The 19,857-nt window shown below is 41.5% G+C and overlaps 3 protein-coding genes across 8 annotated transcripts; all 3 read left to right on the top strand.

Annotated features, from left to right (window-relative positions):
* The first annotated feature begins 411 nt into the window (after positions 1-411).
* On the top strand, positions 412-4,655 carry LOC105010663 (solute carrier family 35 member F2). The gene is made up of 8 exons (XM_010870141.4): positions 412-564; positions 879-1,054; positions 1,262-1,389; positions 2,183-2,342; positions 2,569-2,725; positions 2,973-3,025; positions 3,401-3,555; positions 3,997-4,655. Exons 1-8 carry the CDS (start codon positions 449-451, stop codon positions 4,270-4,272), a joined length of 1,221 nt encoding a protein of 406 aa, XP_010868443.1. The 5' UTR covers positions 412-448; the 3' UTR covers positions 4,273-4,655.
* A 1,844-nt stretch (positions 4,656-6,499) lies between these two features.
* Positions 6,500-12,606, top strand: kbtbd3 (kelch repeat and BTB (POZ) domain containing 3). Of its 4 annotated transcripts, none has more exons than XM_034287534.1 (10): positions 6,500-6,544; positions 7,444-7,702; positions 7,793-7,958; positions 8,812-8,994; positions 9,301-9,474; positions 9,567-9,857; positions 10,194-10,430; positions 11,366-11,438; positions 11,531-11,748; positions 11,990-12,606. In XM_034287534.1, the coding sequence occupies exons 2-10, from the start codon at positions 7,458-7,460 to the stop codon at positions 12,263-12,265; spliced, it is 1,863 nt and encodes a 620-aa protein (XP_034143425.1). In that variant the 5' UTR covers positions 6,500-6,544; positions 7,444-7,457; the 3' UTR covers positions 12,266-12,606. The 4 variants fall into 4 exon arrangements, with proteins under 4 accessions (XP_034143425.1, XP_034143478.1, XP_019900917.2 ...); XM_034287587.1 differs by having other exon boundaries at positions 11,644-11,748; positions 11,990-12,104; XM_020045358.3 differs by having other exon boundaries at positions 6,525-6,544; positions 7,544-7,702.
* Positions 12,607-14,108: 1,502 nt separating this feature from the next.
* Positions 14,109-19,836, top strand: LOC105010671 (PHD finger protein 13). Of its 3 annotated transcripts, none has more exons than XR_004576275.1 (5): positions 14,109-14,514; positions 16,366-16,452; positions 16,611-17,526; positions 17,929-19,303; positions 19,464-19,836. XR_004576275.1 is itself a non-coding variant. In XM_010870155.3 (5 exons), exons 1-4 carry the CDS (start codon positions 14,503-14,505, stop codon positions 18,156-18,158), a joined length of 1,245 nt encoding a protein of 414 aa, XP_010868457.1. In that variant the 5' UTR covers positions 14,109-14,502; the 3' UTR covers positions 18,159-18,170; positions 19,464-19,836. The 3 variants fall into 3 exon arrangements, 2 of the variants coding, with proteins under 2 accessions (XP_010868457.1, XP_019905276.1); XM_010870155.3 differs by having other exon boundaries at positions 17,929-18,170; XM_020049717.2 differs by having other exon boundaries at positions 17,929-19,836.
* The last annotated feature ends 21 nt before the right edge of the window (positions 19,837-19,857 follow it).

The following is a 19,857-nucleotide window of genomic DNA, read 5'->3' as shown; positions in this document are numbered from 1 at the left end:
AACCACTGAGTTCAGTTACAGGTGGTATGTCGGCTGCAGTAACTTTGTGTCTTGGACACAAGCGAACAGCAGAGGAAATGAATAGACTAATGGCCAATTTTAAATTCACATGGCATTCCTTCCACACTCTTTTGTAATTTTTGTGTCTTTCTTTACTTCCTTCCATTCGTTCCATCAATCATTTGTCACTTTCCTCCCTATTTTTCATTAAAGTAATCATCTAAAATAAAGAAAATACAGATCACCCCTGAAACAAACACACCCTTTACTCAGACACCCTTGTAACAAGCACAGACACTTTCATCACTGCTATAACACTTCACGCTGTCATGTGAGAGCACTCAGGGATCTTTGCACTTTGATTAAAGACCGCTGTTAATCATTCAGTCTAAGCAACACAGTAAAGACTTAAAAACCTCAGTAGACTCAAGCAATACACTGTGACAACATGTCTGATAAGGACCCAGGGGACATTATTGCTACAGACCCCAGGGAAAAAGATGATAGAAGAAGCCTTATTGTACGGAAGATTTGGAATTTCAACCCTAAAGACATTTTTACATGGTGAGTCTGTTAGAAATGTAATCTTGTGTGTCACCCTTACAAAGGCTTTACATAGGGAATGTGCTGTGATTCAGAAAACATTGTCACATAATGGTTATTAAGTGTTAAAGAATTGACGGATGTCCACAGGTAGACTGACCCAAGGTGTGTATGTCCCTGGTTACCAGATTCTTAAATGAGTGATATAGTGTTGAAACCCTAATTAAGACTTTTAGGGCCACCAGGGTTTTACCAACAAAGGAGCACAAATATGAACATTGACTTTCCTCCAACAGTTGCTACGTTTCCCATTGACTTCTCTTTTGACCTTACAGGGAGCTTGCGAAGACTGTAGCCATGGGTCAGTTTTTGGCCTCCCTCATCTGCGGTACAGCAGTGACATCCCAGTACCTGGCTTCAGACTACCACGTGGACGCTCCCATGCTCCAGAGTTTCATGGGCTACACTCTGCTCTGTCTCACGTACACAACCGCTCTGTTATTCAGAACAGGTAAACACACACAGGCACACACACGCATGCAAAACCGCACACATTAATATATACAAACAGACAACCATGCTGCTCTTTCTGTGTTACATTCTCACACACTTCTTGATCAGCATGCTCCTTTTGAGAATAGTACATTTATCAAATATATCCAATGTTTTTTTTTACACTCTAATAATCACCAGACTTCCCTCTTCTAACGTATTGTAGGGGATGGCAATATGTTTCAGATTTTAAAGAGGAAGTGGTGGAAATATCTCCTACTGGGCTTGGTGGATGTTGAGGCGAACTACACAGTTGTTAAAGCTTACCAGTACACTACTCTTACCAGCATACAGGTCAGATCTAGGAGAGTGTGTGTGAGGTTGTGTGTGTGTGGAGTCTATTTTTGATAGATAAAGGACAATTTGTCCCGGTTAGCAAATTACTTGAAAACTAGTGAACGATACAGGGATACAAGTAGGAAGGGGTGAGTACTATTGCCTTTGATAGAGTTAGGGTTTGATTTTGGGGATGGGGATTGTGGACTCCAGAGGTTGTGAGATTGCATCCACGAGAATGCATTTTAGTTTCACTAAAAGCTGTAACCAGATCTTTAGTCCTACTTTAATTCAATCTAACTGTAATACCTTACGTTACCCCTAACAGCAATCTTTGAACCTTAACCACACCTGTTCAGGGGCCATACTAATCATCCCTGAATCATTCATAATCATCCCTGTTCAGAGGCCATATTAATCATCCCTGTATCGTTCATAATCATCCCTGTTCAGGGGCCTTACAAATCCTCCCTCTATCATCGATCATCATCCCTGTGCAGAGGCCATACTAATCATCCCTATGCAGAGGCCATATTAATCATCCCTGTATCGTTCATCATCATCCCTGTGTAGAGGCCATGGTTATCTGTATGCTTCAATCCTTCACACATCTATGCGTTTTGTTTCATTTCACATACATATTGATACGTTTGCTGTAGCTACTCCCATAGATCTTTGTCTCCTCCTGGACAATTGTCAAAACGTGTGTGAGGGTTTGATATCACATTGGTGCAAGTGTGTGTGTGTGTGTGTGTATGCTGAGTTCTGTGTTATTCCCACGTGTGTGACGGCTGTGCTGTCTGTCTTTCAGATGCTGGACTGTTTTGTGATCCCTGTGGTGATGGTACTGTCCTGGTGGTTCCTGAAGACATGCTATAGACCAATCCACTACATTTCTGTTGTCATCTGTTTGCTGGGGGTAGGTGCCATGGTGGGGGCAGACCTACTGGCCGGACGGGATCAGGGATCCAGTAAGGTCCAACTTTATTACTTAAATGCACATTATAATTAACCAATAGTAACTTGATAACATTACACAACTCCTATCCTGCTGCCCTGTCCTATCCATGTACCTTCCTCCCCATTTTCCTGCTCTCCTATCCCTCTGTCTCATCTCCTTCTCTCTTCTATTCCTCATATCTCCTCCCTCTCTCATCTCTTCCCTGTCTCATCAACCTCCTGTCTCTCATCTCCTAGCCTCAGACATCTTGCTGGGTGATGGCTTGGTCCTGCTTAGTGCCAGTCTATATGCTGTGTCCAATGTGTGTCAGGAGTACACAGTGAAGCACCTCAGCCGAGTGGAGTTCCTAGGCATGGTCGGCCTGTTTGGCACACTCATCAGTGGCATACAGCTGTAAGTATCAGTGAGTTTCTGTCTAAGTGTGTTGGTATGTGACACTCATCAGTGGCATACAGCTGTAAGTATCAGTGAGTTTCTGTCTTAGTGTGTTGGTATGTGACACTCATCAGTGGCATACAGCTGTAAGTATCAGTGAGTTTCTGTCTTAGTGTGTTGGTATGTGTGTGCTCATATGTGTGTATTTAAGACGAAAGTTGGAAATGAAAGTATAATATTTGAAGGGTCTGCTGTTTTGTCACAGGGGGATACTGGAGCATACAAATGTGGCTAACATCCAGTGGGACTGGAGTATCGGTATTTACTCATTATTATTATTTTATAATATTTTTCAAAAGTTTTTTTTCTTCAAGAGATACTTTAGGACAGTGTAAAGAAGGAAAGTGAGTCGAATGTTTGGTATGAAGTAATGCATTCAGTGGCGTTAACCACTAGTTTCTTAGACCAAGAAATTAATTTAGTCCTCCCCACACACAGACATTAAAGATGTCTTTAATGTGTTCTGTAGATGTGGTAACTTTGTGGCAGGAAAGAGATCAAGACATAAAGACAGGATGAAAACATTTGAGTTGTAATAAGACACCTCAATAAAAAATGGAATACTATCAAGTAACAACAATGCGTTGTGGGTATAGTCTGCCATGTTATATCATGTGCACATTCTGTCCCTAGCCATGCTGTTTGCTGCCTATGGCCTGTGCATGTACACCCTGTACAGCTGTATGCCCATAGTGGTAAAGAAGACCAGTGCTACGGCTGTCAACCTCTCCCTGCTCACAGCAGACCTCCTCAGCCTCTTCTGTGGTCTGTTTCTCTTTCAGTACAAGGTTAGTACACCTTAACATATACACACACGCACATACAACCCACACCACATAGCATACACGCACATACAACCCACACCACATAGCATACACGCACATACAACCCACACCACATAGCATACACGCACATACAACCCACACCACATAGCATACACGCACATACAACCCACACCACATAGCATACACGCACTGCAGATGAAAGAGAAAGAAAAGTGGTGACCCATTTGAATTCATTTGTGTTTCGAAACAGATACAGAGATGAGTTAATCACTGATTGGAAGCACAGATAGATTGGTTGATTGATTGTGTCTATACAAAACATCCTCGGTCAGTGTGACCCACTTCAGTGTGTAGATAACGGTTGTGTGTTAATGTGTAACTGAATATCTACTCATATCTGATGTGTGTGTGTGTGTGTGTGTGTGTGTGGGTGTGTCTGTCTAGTTCTCATGTCTGTACATGGTGTCTCTCGTGATCATCCTGATTGGCTTCATTGCCTTCAACGCCGTAGCCACTACCCCTAACCCCGCTGAACCCTTGGGCCAGGAGGAGGGTGTCCACGGCAACTCATATGACACAATCACTAAACAGGAAGTGGTGGTGACGGTCCAAGGGGAAGAAAAGGAGGAGCAGAAAGCGGGAGAAGGGCCAGGTCTGACATGGAGAGAGAGAACACAGGATGAGGAGACACCAGCTGGGGGACGAAGTACCAAGATGTGATCTGATCTGCTGAACTACCACAGCCCAAAAGTATACTGTATAGATTCCTTACCATTTTTACAGATGTACAATTACTGAGATGTATGTGTGTATATATGTACAGGTGTTTTGTAATGTTATTTCAGGGGAGTAGTAGATAGACAGTGTTGTTTTTAGCTTACATTTATTGCATGATGTGCCACATATATTTTTTAACTAATCTTAATGTAGATTGTTAACCAGATTCTTTTTTTTTTTACAATAATGTAATATTATTACATGTCAATTGCTATCAAATACAATGCTGACCAAGTGAGTCTTTTTATGATATCACACCTTGTTGTAACATAAATTCTAATTCAGCAGAAATGTGTAAATCTCTTTTTGTGTTGACTGGCTGAATAAAGTCTGTAGTCACCATAGAGACCATAAAGAAGTTTCATCTGTGTGATTATGCCCTTAGGGCATTTGTGTCGGCATGTGTGCTGCAATTGAAAGCAGCTCCATTTTAAGTAACCTCATGCAGCAGGTGTTAAAAGAAACCGCTGAGAGGTATTTCCAACTTTCATGCTCTTAACGAGATCAATGCTCTCTGGGGAGATTAAATAAATGTAAAAAGGAGTTAAGATGGATTGTAATCTTGTTAACATATCAAAACATAATTTATCTTAACAGGCTCTCTACATTTTCCCTGAAATACATAACTTCAACTTGTGGGGAAAATATTCCAAAAAGAGTGATCTTAAATTAATTAATTCCAGTAACATTCATTACCTGATAGTTCCTTAATTTTGTTAGAAGGACACAACTGGTCAGATTATGACTTAGTTTTTTTGTGAGAATGGACAGGATTTGGAGTGAGTTAACATGCTTGTCACAGATGTTACTCTGGACAGGGTATTACACCGGTCAGCCCACTTTGCGACACTCACTGCAGATGAGATCACTACATTGCCTGATTCACCAAGGCATGCTATGGGCAAAATTCAGTAAAAAATACGCCATGGACTCACTTATGATATTAAGCAACTTATTGATTACGTTGTCTTGACTTTCACATAGTTAGATTCTTTGTCTACTAAAACATGTCGGCTGAGCATAATGATCTACTTTTAATGGTGTAGTTAAATAATGGTAGGCCTAATGCGCACAACTCAGTATGTGACCTTAGCAAGGAGAAAGTTGCTTTTCTCTGCGACTGCAGCCTCAAGGAAGCCAATACATGGCAAAAATGCTTATTGAGGAGTTCATAGCCGAGGTTTGTTTTTCTTCAATCAGTTAAATGCACTTCATTTGGGATTACAGGGCAGGGAAATTGTAATAACAATGCATTATAAGCATATAACTGTGTTTGCACCATTTTGTATTCTGGTGTTAGTAAGAGTAATCAAATGTAGAACATTTCTGAACCCCCTTGAAAAAACCCATTTTCAAACCTGGCCTCATTAAGAATATAGTTCAATAGCCCTGTAGTACAGCATTTTCGTGAATTATGCCACTTTTACAACCAGTTTTACAACCAGTGGTCAAATCATGGACATTACAGTTAAACCAGGGGTTCAGGTATGTACAGTCCAGCACCTGCGCTGCAGTTTAATAAACATATACTGTCCCATATTTTTTAATATTAATATATTTCAGTCATCGGTTTCTTTCACAAAACATCCACTGAATTATGAACATAAATGTCAGTTAGGCATAACTCTTCACTCTTCACCATAATTCACAGCAGAATATTAACCTTTTATAATCAAGATCTCCAAATCTTTTATACTGCAATTTTAATTTACTTAATTGGCTTATCCTTCCTAAGGGCCTGGTTGAAGTCCTTTAAGCCAAGCATGTCCTCCCGAAAGCACTCTCCATCAAAATATTGCACAAAAGCTAAATATGCCCAAATATTGTCAGATGACGTCTGCATTGACTTTGTGTTTTTCAGTCTGTCCAAACAGAGTTGGTTCTCACTTTCAGATCTGTTGTCAGCTATTCAACAGCAACTAGAATGCACTTGTTTCCTTACCACACAGAGAGAAGCCGGGGTGGGCTTTTGTTCAGACATATAATTGAATAGCTTACAGAGAGTGTATGACAGTGATTCCATTTATAATTTATGTATATCTGAAGAAAATATTACACGTTGAGCCCAAAATGGGATTTTTTGAAATATATATTGTTCACAAAGATCCCGGATCGCATTTTCAGATCGTATATCTATATCTATGGCCAGGAACGTCATATCCACGCGTGGCTTCATTCTTCCGCTATGGTGAGAGCTCTCCGTGGTGCTGAAACCGTAAGTTGCACCGCATAACGTTGTTTACAGACATAGACTGTGATTGTCTTATCAAACCGATAGAAAGCAAACGTTACCGCAAGACCAAGTTTAGAAGATTTAGGGAACGAATAGTCTGCTTAGTTTCGCTCTGTCATGCTAATTAAAACGCGGATGCACTACTTAATTGCTTTGGAGCAATTCATAACCGACGTGAAGACATTAAGTTACATTGACTGCTATAAATATTTTCTTATCCTTTCCTGTCATTAAACTGTCTAACTTCCTCTATGATAAGGATATGTAGACTACTGTATAGTTTGTACAGGAAAAAGCACACAACTAATTAACAGAACTGGTTGTACAGACATACATGTTAAGGCCAAGGTAAAGGGAACAACCAAATGAAGTGTCTGAACAGGCCATTGGGTGTTGATTCTACAACTGTATGGAGCCCTTTTAGAGGGATGCAAAACCATTCTTCCATGAGAAAACACTGTTTCATGTGACAGTCTAGAATCAGTCATTTTAATTGTTAAATTTGAATTGAATCTTAAAACATCCACTGACCAACAATGCCCTAACCATCACCCTTCTTTCAAAATCACTTAGATCTCTTCTTCTAGACAACTTACTGGGCAACTTGAGTTGAAAATGTTTTTCTACTTATCATCTGATTCATTTTACACCTGTATGGAAGCATCTGCTTTCAATATACCTCATTTGTAGATTTTATTTAAAAATCATTTTTGGAGTATCTGTACATAATAATATCAGTTACATAAGAAACCTAGTAGTGATACAGTCTGAGAGCTTAAAATATGTACTATAGGTTGTTTTGTGTTGTAGTCGTGTATTTAGCTGTTTTTGCCTCATGATGCAAAAAAGTAATGATTTCCTGTGAACTGATTCTGTCTCAGACTCTTGAGTGATAATGGACCCGCGATCTGAGGGATCAGAACCCCAGTCCAAGGGATCTGATTATGTTCCCAACAGTCTTCCTGTTGTTCCGGGGCCTAGGTCAGAACTGTGTGTGTCAGAGGCTCATGGCCAGCAGCTACTGAGCATGCTCAGATCGTTTAGAGAGAGAGGCCTGCTGTTTGACTTTACTATAACAGTCCAGGGCCAGAAATTCCCTTGTCACCGCTGTGTCCTGGCAGCCTGCAGCGACTTCTTCAGGTTGGTGTGTGTGTTTGGTGGTGGTGGGAAGGGTGTTCGATGTGTTGTGTGTGTGTGTGTGTGTGTGCTCTAACAGTTCTCTGTCTTAAGGGCCATGTTTGAAGTGGACATGCGTGAGTGCGGCGATGGGATGGTAACCCTGAGTAACCAGTCACCCGACGCTGTGCGCTACTTCCTGGACTTCTGTTACTCTGGAAAGATTGTCATCACCCAGGAAAACATAGACATGCTGTTTCAGCTGGCCTCTTTCTTACAGGTACACTACAGAGGCATATCCCAAAATAATGCTCTATCATTTGCCTCAGTGTATTGTAAAGGGATAATTTGCTATTTGAAATAATCAGTCACATTTATTTATAAAGCCCTTTTTACATCATCAGTTGTCACAAAGTGCTTTTAAAAAACACCCAGCCAGAAACCCCAAGGAGCAAGCCACAACGGTGTTGATGCACAGTGGCTAGGAAAAACTGCCTAAAAGGGGCTGAAACTTAGGGAGAAACACAGAGAGGAACCAGGCTAGGAGGTGTAGCCAGTCCACTTCTGGCTGTGCTGGGTGAACATTAAAGAACAAAAGTTGTAGTAATTAATAAAGGCATGTGGTGTGTGTCTGTAAAGAGTCTGTAAAACATAATCCAGGTCAGAAGCATGATGAGATGTACAAGGACAATCCGGTGGTGTGGAATGGTCAGCAGATTGATGGTTGGAATGGTCAGGTATTGTCTTGATCTGCAACACAACCAGGAGGACTTTGGGCAGGGACAGCTACAGTACGTGTCTTTCAAGCCTGGTACTCCTGAGGTGTGGTCCCTAGACCTTGGTCAGACACAAAGTCTTTTTTTTCCACCTTGTCCTGTCAGAGCAACTCCCAACGAGTTACATTTGTTTACCATTATCAATTAATTTGGCTGGAATTTAGCTCAAATATCAATTTGTCCAAATATATACCAAAAATTAAATGTACAGTGTTCTGTACTCACATTACTGTATATGGAATACCAGTGTTGGGTCAATGTGGGGGGAACAGGTCTTTAGGTATATGACTGATATACAGTGAATAGAGTAGAGGGTAGCAGTGAATAGAATGTGTTGACCAGTGTTCTGTTTTCCAGGTATCAGTGCTCTCTAGAGCCTGTAGTGACTTCCTGGTTGGAACCCTGGAACTCTCAAACTGCCTGACACTATTGGCCCTTGCCGAGGGATATGGCTCAGCTTCCCTACTCCAGCGAGCCACTGACTTTGTAGTTCAGAACTTCTATGACCTCTCAATGACCCCGGACTTTCTGGACATGTCGGTGAGGAGCACTTTTCATAGGCTCCATCCAAACTTTATAGGATCAATGAAATGTATTTTATAAAGCCCTTTTACCATCAGCTGTTGTCTCATACGGATACCCAGCCTAAAACCCCAAAATGCAAACAAGCACAAATCATTTATGACAATACATGGCTGTGAAATCCTTGAATCCATGAAGCACAAAGGGATTGGAGGGTGTTTATACCATAGTAAAATCCAAGCAAAAAACTAGACATGATGTACGCTTCAGGGGAAGGGTGGAGAATAGGGACCCACATGGAACCTTTACTTCCTCTCCTTCCAGGTGGCCACTCTGGAGGTGTGTCTGGAGTCGGACGATCTGGGTGTGCCCAGTGAAGAAATGGCGGTGAGGTCTATGCTAAAGTGGATCGCTCACGACCTATGGACCAGACAGGCGTTGTTATCACGGCTGCTTACACTGCTCAGACTACACCACGTACCCACACCAACACTGCAGGTACACACGCAAGTGTCACACGCACACACATGTTCACACGTACCATAAGCGTTTTTACCTATCAAAATGTCTGTGTGTTTTTGTCGGTTTAGGTCCTTGCCCGTACTGATGATCTTCTGTCAGGCGACAAGTTATGTGTTTGTCTGATAAGCGATGCCCTAAGCAGACAGACACAGCTGAGTGGTCTGTTGCCAGATGCCAGACCTGCAACCACACATTCTTACATCTATGTCCACAAGACTGAGGAGAATGGAGAGACATACCATGCTTTCTGCTACTGCCTGGACACAGACCAATGGAGAGAGCTCCCTCAGGACCAGGGGGTGGGGACAAGTGTGATCCCTGATCCCCCAGGTTCTTCTGTCACCAGCTATGCTGAGAAAGTATACACACACAAAAAGTGCTTTCCGTACACCCAGTGAAAATCTATTTTTTATATTTAAACGTATGGATCTTTGATCTTCATTTCAACACTATCGACAGATAAATGTAACATAAACTACATACTATTTCTTAAATAATGATACCTTAATAAGTCAATAGTGTGGAAATGAAGATCAAATGTCCGTATGTTCAAATAACAATATATGTTTTTTTCACTTCCTCGCAGATGCACACAACATTTACACAACCTCACACAGACAGTAACACCATGCTGGAATTGAAATGTAACTATGATTAACAATCATGCTTAATTCATTTCCTCTCCGTTCTTTAAGTTATTTGTGACAGGTGGTTGTCGGGGCAACTGTTGCCGTACAGTGCGTCTTCATGTGGCAGAGCCGTTCCATGATGCCACAGCAGAGGTCTGGTGCTACTGCCCCATCACACACAGCTGCACTCCTGCTCCTAACATGGGGAAACCTCGTACCATGCATTCAGCTGTCACCACACTGGGCAGGCTGTACGTGATTGGAGGGAGGACCAGAGGAGAGAGAGAAGGAGGCCTAGTGGAGGTGAGGATGAAGATGTTGATTATGATGGTGGAGGGGATGACCATGATGATGTTGTTAATGATGATGATGATGGTAATGATGAAGACTGGAATGGGGATTATTCTGATGGAGACAACTGTGAATTGTAAACATGAAAAGGATGATGGTGGTGTTGATGTAGTGGTTATGGTTATGGAGGTAGTGTTGCTGAGAATAGTGATGATTATGATTATGGTGGTGGTGTTAATGAGAATAATGAAGATGATTACATCGGTGGTAATGATAATAGTGATGATTGGAATAGTGGTGGTGTTAATAATTCTAGTGATGGTGATATTGGTGTTAATGATAATAGTGATGATAATGATGTTGGTGGTGGTGTTAAGGATAATAGTGATGATGATGATTGTGGTAGTCTTAATGATAATAGTGATGATGATGTTTGTGGTGGTGTTAATGATAATAGTGATGATGATGTTGGTGGTGGTGTTAAGGATAATAATGATGAGGATGATAATAATTGTGTTGGTGATCATTATAATAGTGAGGATGATATTAGGGTTAATGAGAATAGTGATGATAATGATGTTGGTGGTGTTGAGGATAATAGTGATGATGATGATTGTGGTAGTCTAAATGATAATAGTGATGATGATTTTTATGGTGGTGTTAATGATAATAGTGATGATGATGTTGGTGGTGGTGTTAAGGATAATAATGATGAGGATGATAATAATTGTGTTGGTGATCATTATAATAGTGATGATGATATTAGGGTTAATGATAATAGTGATGTTGATGATTGTGGTTGTGTTAATGACAATAGTGATGATGATTATTAGGGAGTTAATGATAACAGTGATAATAATGATGTTCTTGATGGTGTTAATGATAATAGGTATTATGCTGATTTTGGTAGTGTTCATGATAATGCTGGTAATGACAATTGTCTGTAGGTGGAGTACTATAACCCTCAGGCCGAAACCTGGACAGCTGTCAGCCCTCAGCCCACAGCTATCTACTTCCCAGGTACCCCCCCCCCCCCCACACACACACACACACAAACAAACAAACAAACAAATACACACACCTAAGCCTCTCTGTTGCTTTGTATTGTAAAGAAACCAGTGTGTGCGGCAGCGTAATCTATGCGTTGGGGTCTTCAGTGGAGATATCAGACTCCTTTAACCCTTTGCTGGACTGTTTTCTGCGCTATGACGCCGTCTTGGATCAGTGGAGTCGCTTAGTGGCAGAATTCGGACAGTTCTTCCATGCCACCTTGGTCAAGGCTGTGTCTGTCAACCACACTCTACACCTCTGTGACCTGTCTACCTATAAGGTAAAAGAGAAGTTCATTTATTGGCTGGTTGGCTGACTTTTTGGTTTGACTTTTTTGTTGACTGGCTTGTTTGCTGGCTGTTTGACTTGCTTTATTGGTTGTTCTATTTATTGATGTCCTAAATGTCTTCTTGTTACATTTGTTGTTTTTGTTTTACATAATAAAACAAGCCTGACAGTTGTCTAAAATCGCTGACATGACCACACACACAGTCTACAAAAGCCCTGTCTTCTGTGTTTAGGTATACAAGTTCTGTCCGGAAACATGTGTGTGGCAAGGGGAGGGGTCATTTGAGTGTGCCGGGTTCAACGCAGGTGCTGTTGGTGTGGCCAACCGAATATACATCCTGGGAGGAGACTACTCACCTGACGAGATCACTGATGAAGTCCAGGTGTACCACAGTGGGCAGGGACAGTGGGAGGAAGTGATGCCAATGCCACACCCCTTGACAGAGTTCCACTGTCAGGTCATCAGTTTCAACAGATACAGAGACCCCTGGGGAGGGCAGGATACATAACCCCCCCCCCCCCCACAACAACACACACACACACACACACACACACTGGGACTAAAATGCTGAACTCTGTATCATTGAGTTTTTTCATGATCGTATCTCAGATTTATATGCAACTCATTGTTAAACTTAAAAAAATTATATAAAATGAGAGAATGAGAGAATGCCAAGAGTGCGCAAAGCCGCCATCAAGGAAAAGGGTGGCTACTTGAAGAATCTACAATATTAAATCTATTTTAATTTATTTAACACTTTCCTGATTTATGTGTTATTTCATAGTTTGATTTCCTCAATATTAATCTTCCTTGGAAAATAGTAAAAATAAAGAAATACCTTTAAATGAGTAGGTGTGTCCAAACCTCTGACTGGTACCGAATGTATATTCATATATATTTATATATATATATATAATTCGGCCTACCTCGCCGAATTAGTAACGGTCTACCAACCTGCTAGAGCTCTCCGCTCCTCTGAATACACCTCTCTGGTCATTCCCAAATTCAAATACAAAAAGTTTGGAGGCCGATCATTTGCAGTTCAGGGCCCAACTCTGTGGAACGCTTTACCACCATCCCTGCGTAACATTACCGTGTTCAGTGTTTTTAAAGCGCAGTTGAAAACACATCTGTTCAGACAGGCTTTTAACACGTAATCTCTGACTCGTCTGCTCATTTTATATATTTTATGTGTATGTATGTGTATGTGTGTGTATATGCGTATGCGGGTGTATGTGTATATATATGTACATATACATTTTTCTTCATTTATCTTATATTTTTATATGTTTTAATATTTTTTATATTCTGTTGTCTACTGAAGCTTTTAATGGAAAGCGCCTTGTGCACCTTTTGGCTGTTGTAAGGCGCTTTACAAATAAAATTTGATTGAATTTGATTGATTGATATATAATTTATTTTTATTCTAACAATTATATATTTTGTCTCAAAGCAACATTGCAGGTTTCAGTCTGAGCACTGTATTCGTTTTTAAATTGTAGCTTGATTAGGGCTTGTCCTCTGTTCTAGGTAATCCAAAGAGCCTGGTCTCAACATGGATGCAGTGCATTTTAGCATGAATTCTATTGTGCTGCATTTAAGTAATTTAACAGACTAATCCAGAATGCAGACTTTGAGCCTGTTATTTGTCAATTGCACCGAATTCTTTTGACATGGCACGCGGCATCTACGCAGTAATTAAGAAATATATCATGCAAAAATAATACATTTTAATGTGTTGTGTGTTATGTTTAAGAAATTTCAACTTCATTAGTTAATAAGGCAAGATTATGTACTACTCCAAATCAGAGATTTTCTCAGTGGGGTTACACCACCTTCTACTGGTAGATTATAGAATGTAGGTCCCAGCCAAACAATAACCCGTCGTTGTAAAGTTGAACTAATAAATACACAGCGAAAACAATTTGATAAAGCTATAGTGAAATATAGTGTTTTATGTGACTCACGAAGTAACTATAAAAAAACACGAAGTAAAGAGCTTTAAATCACTACAAACTGAAATAACTGTGATCCATTTGTAGCCGACTTTTCGCGGGAGATATGATACATTTATTGTAGTATACCAGCTGATGGATGGACTGAACCATCTAACTGACAGGGTGTTCCACTAATATATACTGTATGCTGTGTGTTGAAAGTTTTGTTTTTGGTTGACCTTGTAAATAAAAATTACAATATATTATAGTGCAGCAAATTTCAAACGTGTTTGTTTTTACCTGCAAGCAGGTTATTGTTAATTATTTTATAATTCATCTCTTTTCGAAAAATGAGAAACCCTCTTTTGGAGCGGAACTGTCCATAGATATACTGTCCTGCACAGCGGAGTGATGTCACTGATAGAATGCGATCGTTTCACGAGTCTCCCACCCTTACAAATTCAGTGTACTTTTCGTTCGTTTTTTCATCATAGGACACTTTGTGCTGCATTTTAACGATTGTTCAGAGAAGCAAAGTAGACTTGATTGTTGTTCTTAGTCTACATTTAGCGGCTGAATGTTTTATAATTGAACATTTTGTGGATCAACTAGTTGGCAACATTTCGGAAGAGTTGCTGACAATGCTAGAATGTCTAGCCTACTTCTTTTTCTAAGAGATTTTCATCCTAAAACAAGAACCGATTGCTTCGACTGAAACTCAGGACGGCTACAGTACAACGCAGCAAGGACAGAAGACATCACCCTCAGCTATTTTGTTTCCAGTTGATCTACACAGTGACAGACAACAATGTTAACCCAGGTGTGTAGCATGGTTATGGTTTATTACATTCGTATTAGCCTACATTATTGTTATTTTCTTTCAAAAGTGATACAGTTAGGCCTGCTAACAACAAAGCACGGTTCCGGGTGGTACTAGCAGTTTGTTCGCGTGTTGTCGGTGTGTCCAAGGCGCTCGTCTTGGAATTGGACATAAAACAATGTTGTTTATTCGCTTAACCTTATTTAAAAAACTAAAATGATGGAAACCGTAAAAAGCTGTCGACGATAGATGGATGCTCTTTATTTTGCACTATATCCAAAACGTGTATATTAGTCTCTGCCCAGGCGAGGTTTGACACAACTTATTTTTCCTGCGCAGATCGAGTGTGTAGGGCTAACCTACAGAAGCCATGTCAGGAGGAATTCTATTGTGTCGCTGACATATTTGGCACAAGTTGATCTGTAATCGCAACTTTCTTTTTTAAATGACAAATATAGTAGATTATAGCAGGCTATCTGATGAAACTTTAGCAAATGTAGACAGGCTACAGCTAAACTGGTTATGAGATGCGAAGGTGTTATTTTATAAGCATACTTCAGTCATTCACTCTCCCACTGTGGTATTGGTAACCGCCCCAGCAATCAGGTTATGATGAAGTTACATCTTCGTCGCCATCTTTAGATGAAATTACTTTTTAAGAACCGGAGTGATTTTGGACACCGTGTTTTTCCCGTTGCAGATCCTTGTGTGGAGACATGAAGTAACCTAGGCCTAATCTATTTTCCCCCATTGAAATCTCTAATTGGATGATAATGTCAGTAAGATTAGACAACCTTAAAAAAAAGTTGTGGCTTTTGTTTAAATGACTGTGAAAAAACGACGTTCCGAAATACAAACCATTGAGACCGGCTTCTTTGTGTGTTAACGGTTCAGTCAGTGTTGCTGTCATGCACCTATTGCTACACATCTATTTCAGTCAACGATCGTTTGTTTCCTCCCATCCCCCATTAGAGTCCGTCCGCTGCGTTTTTGCTCACTCAAGTATAATGTTACCATTACATACATTAACGAGACTTAACGTTCAATCGGGAGATGTAAGTTGTTATAGCCTATCATCGAGTGTCATACTGAATAAACTAGTGTAGGCTACTGTAGTCTAGAATCAAGCAAGATTAACAAGTCATAAGCTTTTATATTTAGGATTGATTTTCATGCGTTATGTGTGTATTCTATTCGGAATGTCCATTTTGTGTCATTCGTGTGAGGCATTTCGAAAGCTTATTTCCATAAACTTATCCTTAAGCTTTGGTTTCTTAAAGCTGATCGGTCCTGTTTTAAAGTCAATGTAGATTATTTTTCTTGACCACACCGACTTAGTCCACCGATACAGGTTATCTTTTACATTTCACAAAGGTGTTGGCTTCGATTTATTAAATCCGTAGGATTGTTATAATATTACGGTGATGCTTGCTTTCACACACCGGATTGTCTCTTACATAATGTGGTCGATGTTGTCAATCGGACGAAGTAGCCTACAGACTACATACAGCTGGCTGGTTGGTGTTTGTGCGGCGCCTCTCGCTCTTCGGTTAATAGTAGCCTAGGCTATTGGGGCGGGTTTTTCAGCACACCTAATGCATCGAATAGTCGGATTTTCTTTTCAGAACCCTAAGGATGTACTTTGTCTGTCACTCCCTCCACAATCTAGCTAAAACAAACGGATATATTATGCTAGACAGTACATAGTAACATTTGTTTGATTTACCTTCCTGTACCGTAGTGGCCATGGACGGGAGTGAGGCACTCATGACGAATAATGCTTCATGAAGGTTTAAGAGCCTGCTTTAATGGCCCTTTTTATAGTCTATAACAGCATGTTTGTTTCCACAGAGAAAGAGAAAACGCACCGTTGAAGACTTCAACCAGTTCTGCACCTTTGTGCTGGCCTATGCTGGATACATACCCTATCCAACGGAAGTAAGTTGATATAAACAGTTTAATCTGTTCAAGTAACTCCAGATTGCTGTCAAATACAATCATGCATACACTATTTCAATTACTGTAGAATGATGTCTTGAATTCTGCCAGGGTTTTATATTTCAGTGTTATTTACCTGCTGATGTGTCTCTGTATAGGAATGGTGGTGTAGTGAGAGCAAATCCAAGGAGAGCAGTCCTTGCAACACCAGCCACAGTACCAGCCCCTGGGCCTACCTGACCTCTTCTAACCCAGAGTCGCCCCCCCACACACATAAGGAGAAGGTGAAGAGGAGGAGGTCAGACAAGAAGCCAGGCGTGTCTAGCCAGGGAGAGAAAAAGCCTAAAGGAGGAGATGCCAAGAAGTTTCCCAAATCAAAACAGGCTACTCCCAAAACAGCAGTCAGCAGAATCACAGAGGTCCATGAGCCACTCCAGCCTGAGTCTGATCAGAATAATCACATCATCTGTCCTACTGACAACATAACACCTCCCCTGGCGCTTCCCCAACATGATTCTAAACTTCCCCAATTGTCCCTGACTCAACTCTTCCCTGAAGCAACCCCAAGTAGCACTCTGTCTGTCCACTGGGACAAGAACAACACTGGACCAACAGAAACACTGGACTCTGGATCTCCTGGGAGGAGTAATACTACAACCCTTCAGAAAACTAGAAGTGGAGAGGAGGATTTGACAGATAAGCCAGTTGACATGACGAGAGGACATTCTGAGACGGAGCCCAGTGTCGCAGGAAGGAGATCTAGCCCTCACAGCCCGTTGGCTGACGGTGAAACAGAACTGGCGAAGAAGAGGACAAATGACAAAGAGGCGGGGGAGAGTTGGGAGAGGTCGGGGAGTGAAGAGGGGATGGACAGGGTTCAGAGGTCAGATATCCTGAGGATGGTGATGGACAGGAGGTTGAGGGGTCAACTGGCTGAAGATCAGGAGACGGGCTACTACACAGAGGGCAGCAGTAACAGTAGCCCTGACCAGGAGCAGGGAGGGAGTCACTACCAGAGTCACCATGGGGGGAGCGATGGAGAGGACACGCCTGGAGATCAGAGCAAGACGCAAGGTGAGTACAGGACCCAGACTTGAGATCTCTTCCCAAATAGAACCGAATCCCTAAAAATGAAGGGTCCCTTTAACCTTTTCGGTCATCTAGCGGTTATACTCTTGAGAATAGCAACTTAGTGGAGAAATTGGAGTTAAGTCAGTTGCTCAATGGCACAACGACAGATTACATTTTTTTTCTTCAGTTGGTCAGCTTGAAGATTCGAACCAGGAAGTTCTACATAATTTGTTCAATTTAAATTGGCTACAATTATCCCAAACATAATATTGTATTTGATTACTGGTCAAAGGTAATCAGAAACAGGGTTCCACTGGTTTCTCTCTCATACCTTCAACCCTACAGCCATTACTGACAAGTTACAGGTTGCATTTACTAAAGTCTGTCCTCTTTTGCCCTTCTCAGATGAGGACGACTCCTGGGACCTCATCACCTGTTTTTGCCTGAAGCCGTTCGCGGGTCGGCCCATGATCGAGTGCAGTGAGTGTGGCACCTGGGTGCACCTGTCCTGCGCTAAGATCCGTCGCACCCATGTTCCTGACGTGTTCACCTGCCAGCCCTGTCGAGACGCCAAGACCAACATCAGACGCTCCAACAGGGCACGCATCGCCCCCCGGAAGCGCTTCAGCGATTAGAGACACCAGCTGGTGGGTCTTGTGAATCCCAATTGGCATCCTATTTCCTATAACATACACTACTTTTGACCAGAGTGGTGTCTGCCATGTGGGACCCCCTAGTGAGCATAAGGTGCTATGCGGGTTAATTCTCACAACGCACAAACCATCCACAGGGTTGTGTTGAGTTAAGCACTCAGAGAAAAAAAATGAACTTTGTGTGGCATTTTTGGTCTATTTTGTGCCTAAAGGAACAGAACGTTTTCAATACTTTATTTGAATCCACATATCGACTTTACAATTGGATGGGATTCAAACATGAAGGTCTAAATGCATTAAGGATTAAACAGCACTTTCTCTACACAGAAAGCTACCCCAGATCTCTGACATGAAGCTTTACTTTCCTAGCCTCCTGCCTGTGTCTTCTGTTGGCCTGCAATCTGAAGGCCATGTACAGTGAGAATATTGGCAACAAAAGCCTGCCCTGATAACCAGGGATGTTCTGCTGTGAAACAAGTGGCTGGTATTTCGGTATATTGTCTGCAATGAGCAGCCTACCAACTTGACCACCTCCCTCAATGAGACCTTTGTCCTCGAAGTCCAAAAGGAGCGAGACTCTGGCTAACTCCCTAACTTTCTCACTGTCACTGTTGAGCATGTTGAGTATCTGAGTTAGTCTGTTAGCATTGTAAATCCACTTATCAATCAGGAAGACAATGCCATGCAGGGTTGTGAGTTGAAGCACAGCCAACTTTTTACCGCTCACACCGTTTTTTCCTTCATTTCCCTCAGTGGGGAATGTTTTGTGGAATATGCACATTGGCGAACTGGTGTATTCATTCTCCCAAACAAAATGTTCAGTTGCGACGCTTTGCAAAACGGCTGCAAAGAGAGCAAAAATGGGAGGATCCTAGTGGTATGCTGTCCAATAGAAAAACAGTTTGACAAAACCGTCCCTGTCTTTCGTTCTGCAAATACTTTTTTTGGTTTGCTGTAATGAATAATAACCATATGTGGAGTCATTGCTAGGGCCACCCACACACAACCACAAAAGAGGAAATTTTGATCATATCAAGCCTGGTCGAATACTCATGGTCACACCTATTTAATTTGGACAGGAGTCTTCCTTGGTCAGGGCCATGCAGGCACCAGACTTCTCTTACCAGGTCAGTCATGTCTACTCCAGAATTAATCAAGTGGCTACAGGAGAATGAGGGGATGGGGTTGGTATCAGTCTGCTGGTATGTTGGGGGGAAAAACACCCCCTCATTTCATATGCTCACCCCCCCCCCCCACTGACACAGCACCCTCTCTTCATCCCTCCAGGTTCAGTCCATTCACCCATTCCTTCAGCCTGCCTCCATCCATCCATCTCTTCATTGGTCACTGAACAATTAGTTCACACTTCATGTATGTCCAGTAACATCCTATTTCTTTTTGTGCTCTACTATGTAGGGAACTGAGTGTCATTTGTATGAACATGTTGCTACGGACTGTTTCTCAAACTCGTGATTTTCAAATATTTCCACAGATGAATATGTAATAGATTGTCATGCCTAAAGAGTTTCTTCTGTGCTATTATTATACTGCACCCAGTTTATGGGCAGTTTTCAGAATACATGTATGTATATAAGATGGTTAACCTTTAGTAACATGTAAATAGTTTGGCAGCCATGCAGTAATAAAAGTATTGGACTAACTGGTTGATCTCAGTTTGTCA

The sequence above is a fragment of the Esox lucius genome, chromosome 1, assembly GCF_011004845.1.
Source record: "Esox lucius isolate fEsoLuc1 chromosome 1, fEsoLuc1.pri, whole genome shotgun sequence".
NCBI lineage: Eukaryota > Metazoa > Chordata > Actinopteri > Esociformes > Esocidae > Esox > Esox lucius.
This window is presented reverse-complemented; position numbering and strand designations above follow the sequence as displayed.

Excerpts from the sequence above, each read along its gene's own strand:
- LOC105010663 (XM_010870141.4), top strand. The coding sequence starts at position 449 with ATGTCTGATAAGGACCCAGGGGACATTATTGCTACAGACCCCAGGGAA. Across the intron at positions 565-878 it reads CCTAAAGACATTTTTACATG|GGAGCTTGCGAAGACTGTAG; the intron begins GTGAGTCTGTTA and ends TTGACCTTACAG. Across the intron at positions 1,055-1,261 it reads CGCTCTGTTATTCAGAACAG|GGGATGGCAATATGTTTCAG; the intron begins GTAAACACACAC and ends AACGTATTGTAG.
- kbtbd3 (XM_034287534.1), top strand. The coding sequence starts at position 7,458 with ATGGACCCGCGATCTGAGGGATCAGAACCCCAGTCCAAGGGATCTGAT. Across the intron at positions 7,703-7,792 it reads GCCTGCAGCGACTTCTTCAG|GGCCATGTTTGAAGTGGACA; the intron begins GTTGGTGTGTGT and ends CTCTGTCTTAAG. Across the intron at positions 10,431-11,365 it reads GAGAAGGAGGCCTAGTGGAG|GTGGAGTACTATAACCCTCA; the intron begins GTGAGGATGAAG and ends AATTGTCTGTAG.
- LOC105010671 (XM_010870155.3), top strand. Across the intron at positions 16,453-16,610 it reads ACATACCCTATCCAACGGAA|GAATGGTGGTGTAGTGAGAG; the intron begins GTAAGTTGATAT and ends GTCTCTGTATAG. Across the intron at positions 17,527-17,928 it reads AGATCAGAGCAAGACGCAAG|ATGAGGACGACTCCTGGGAC; the intron begins GTGAGTACAGGA and ends TGCCCTTCTCAG.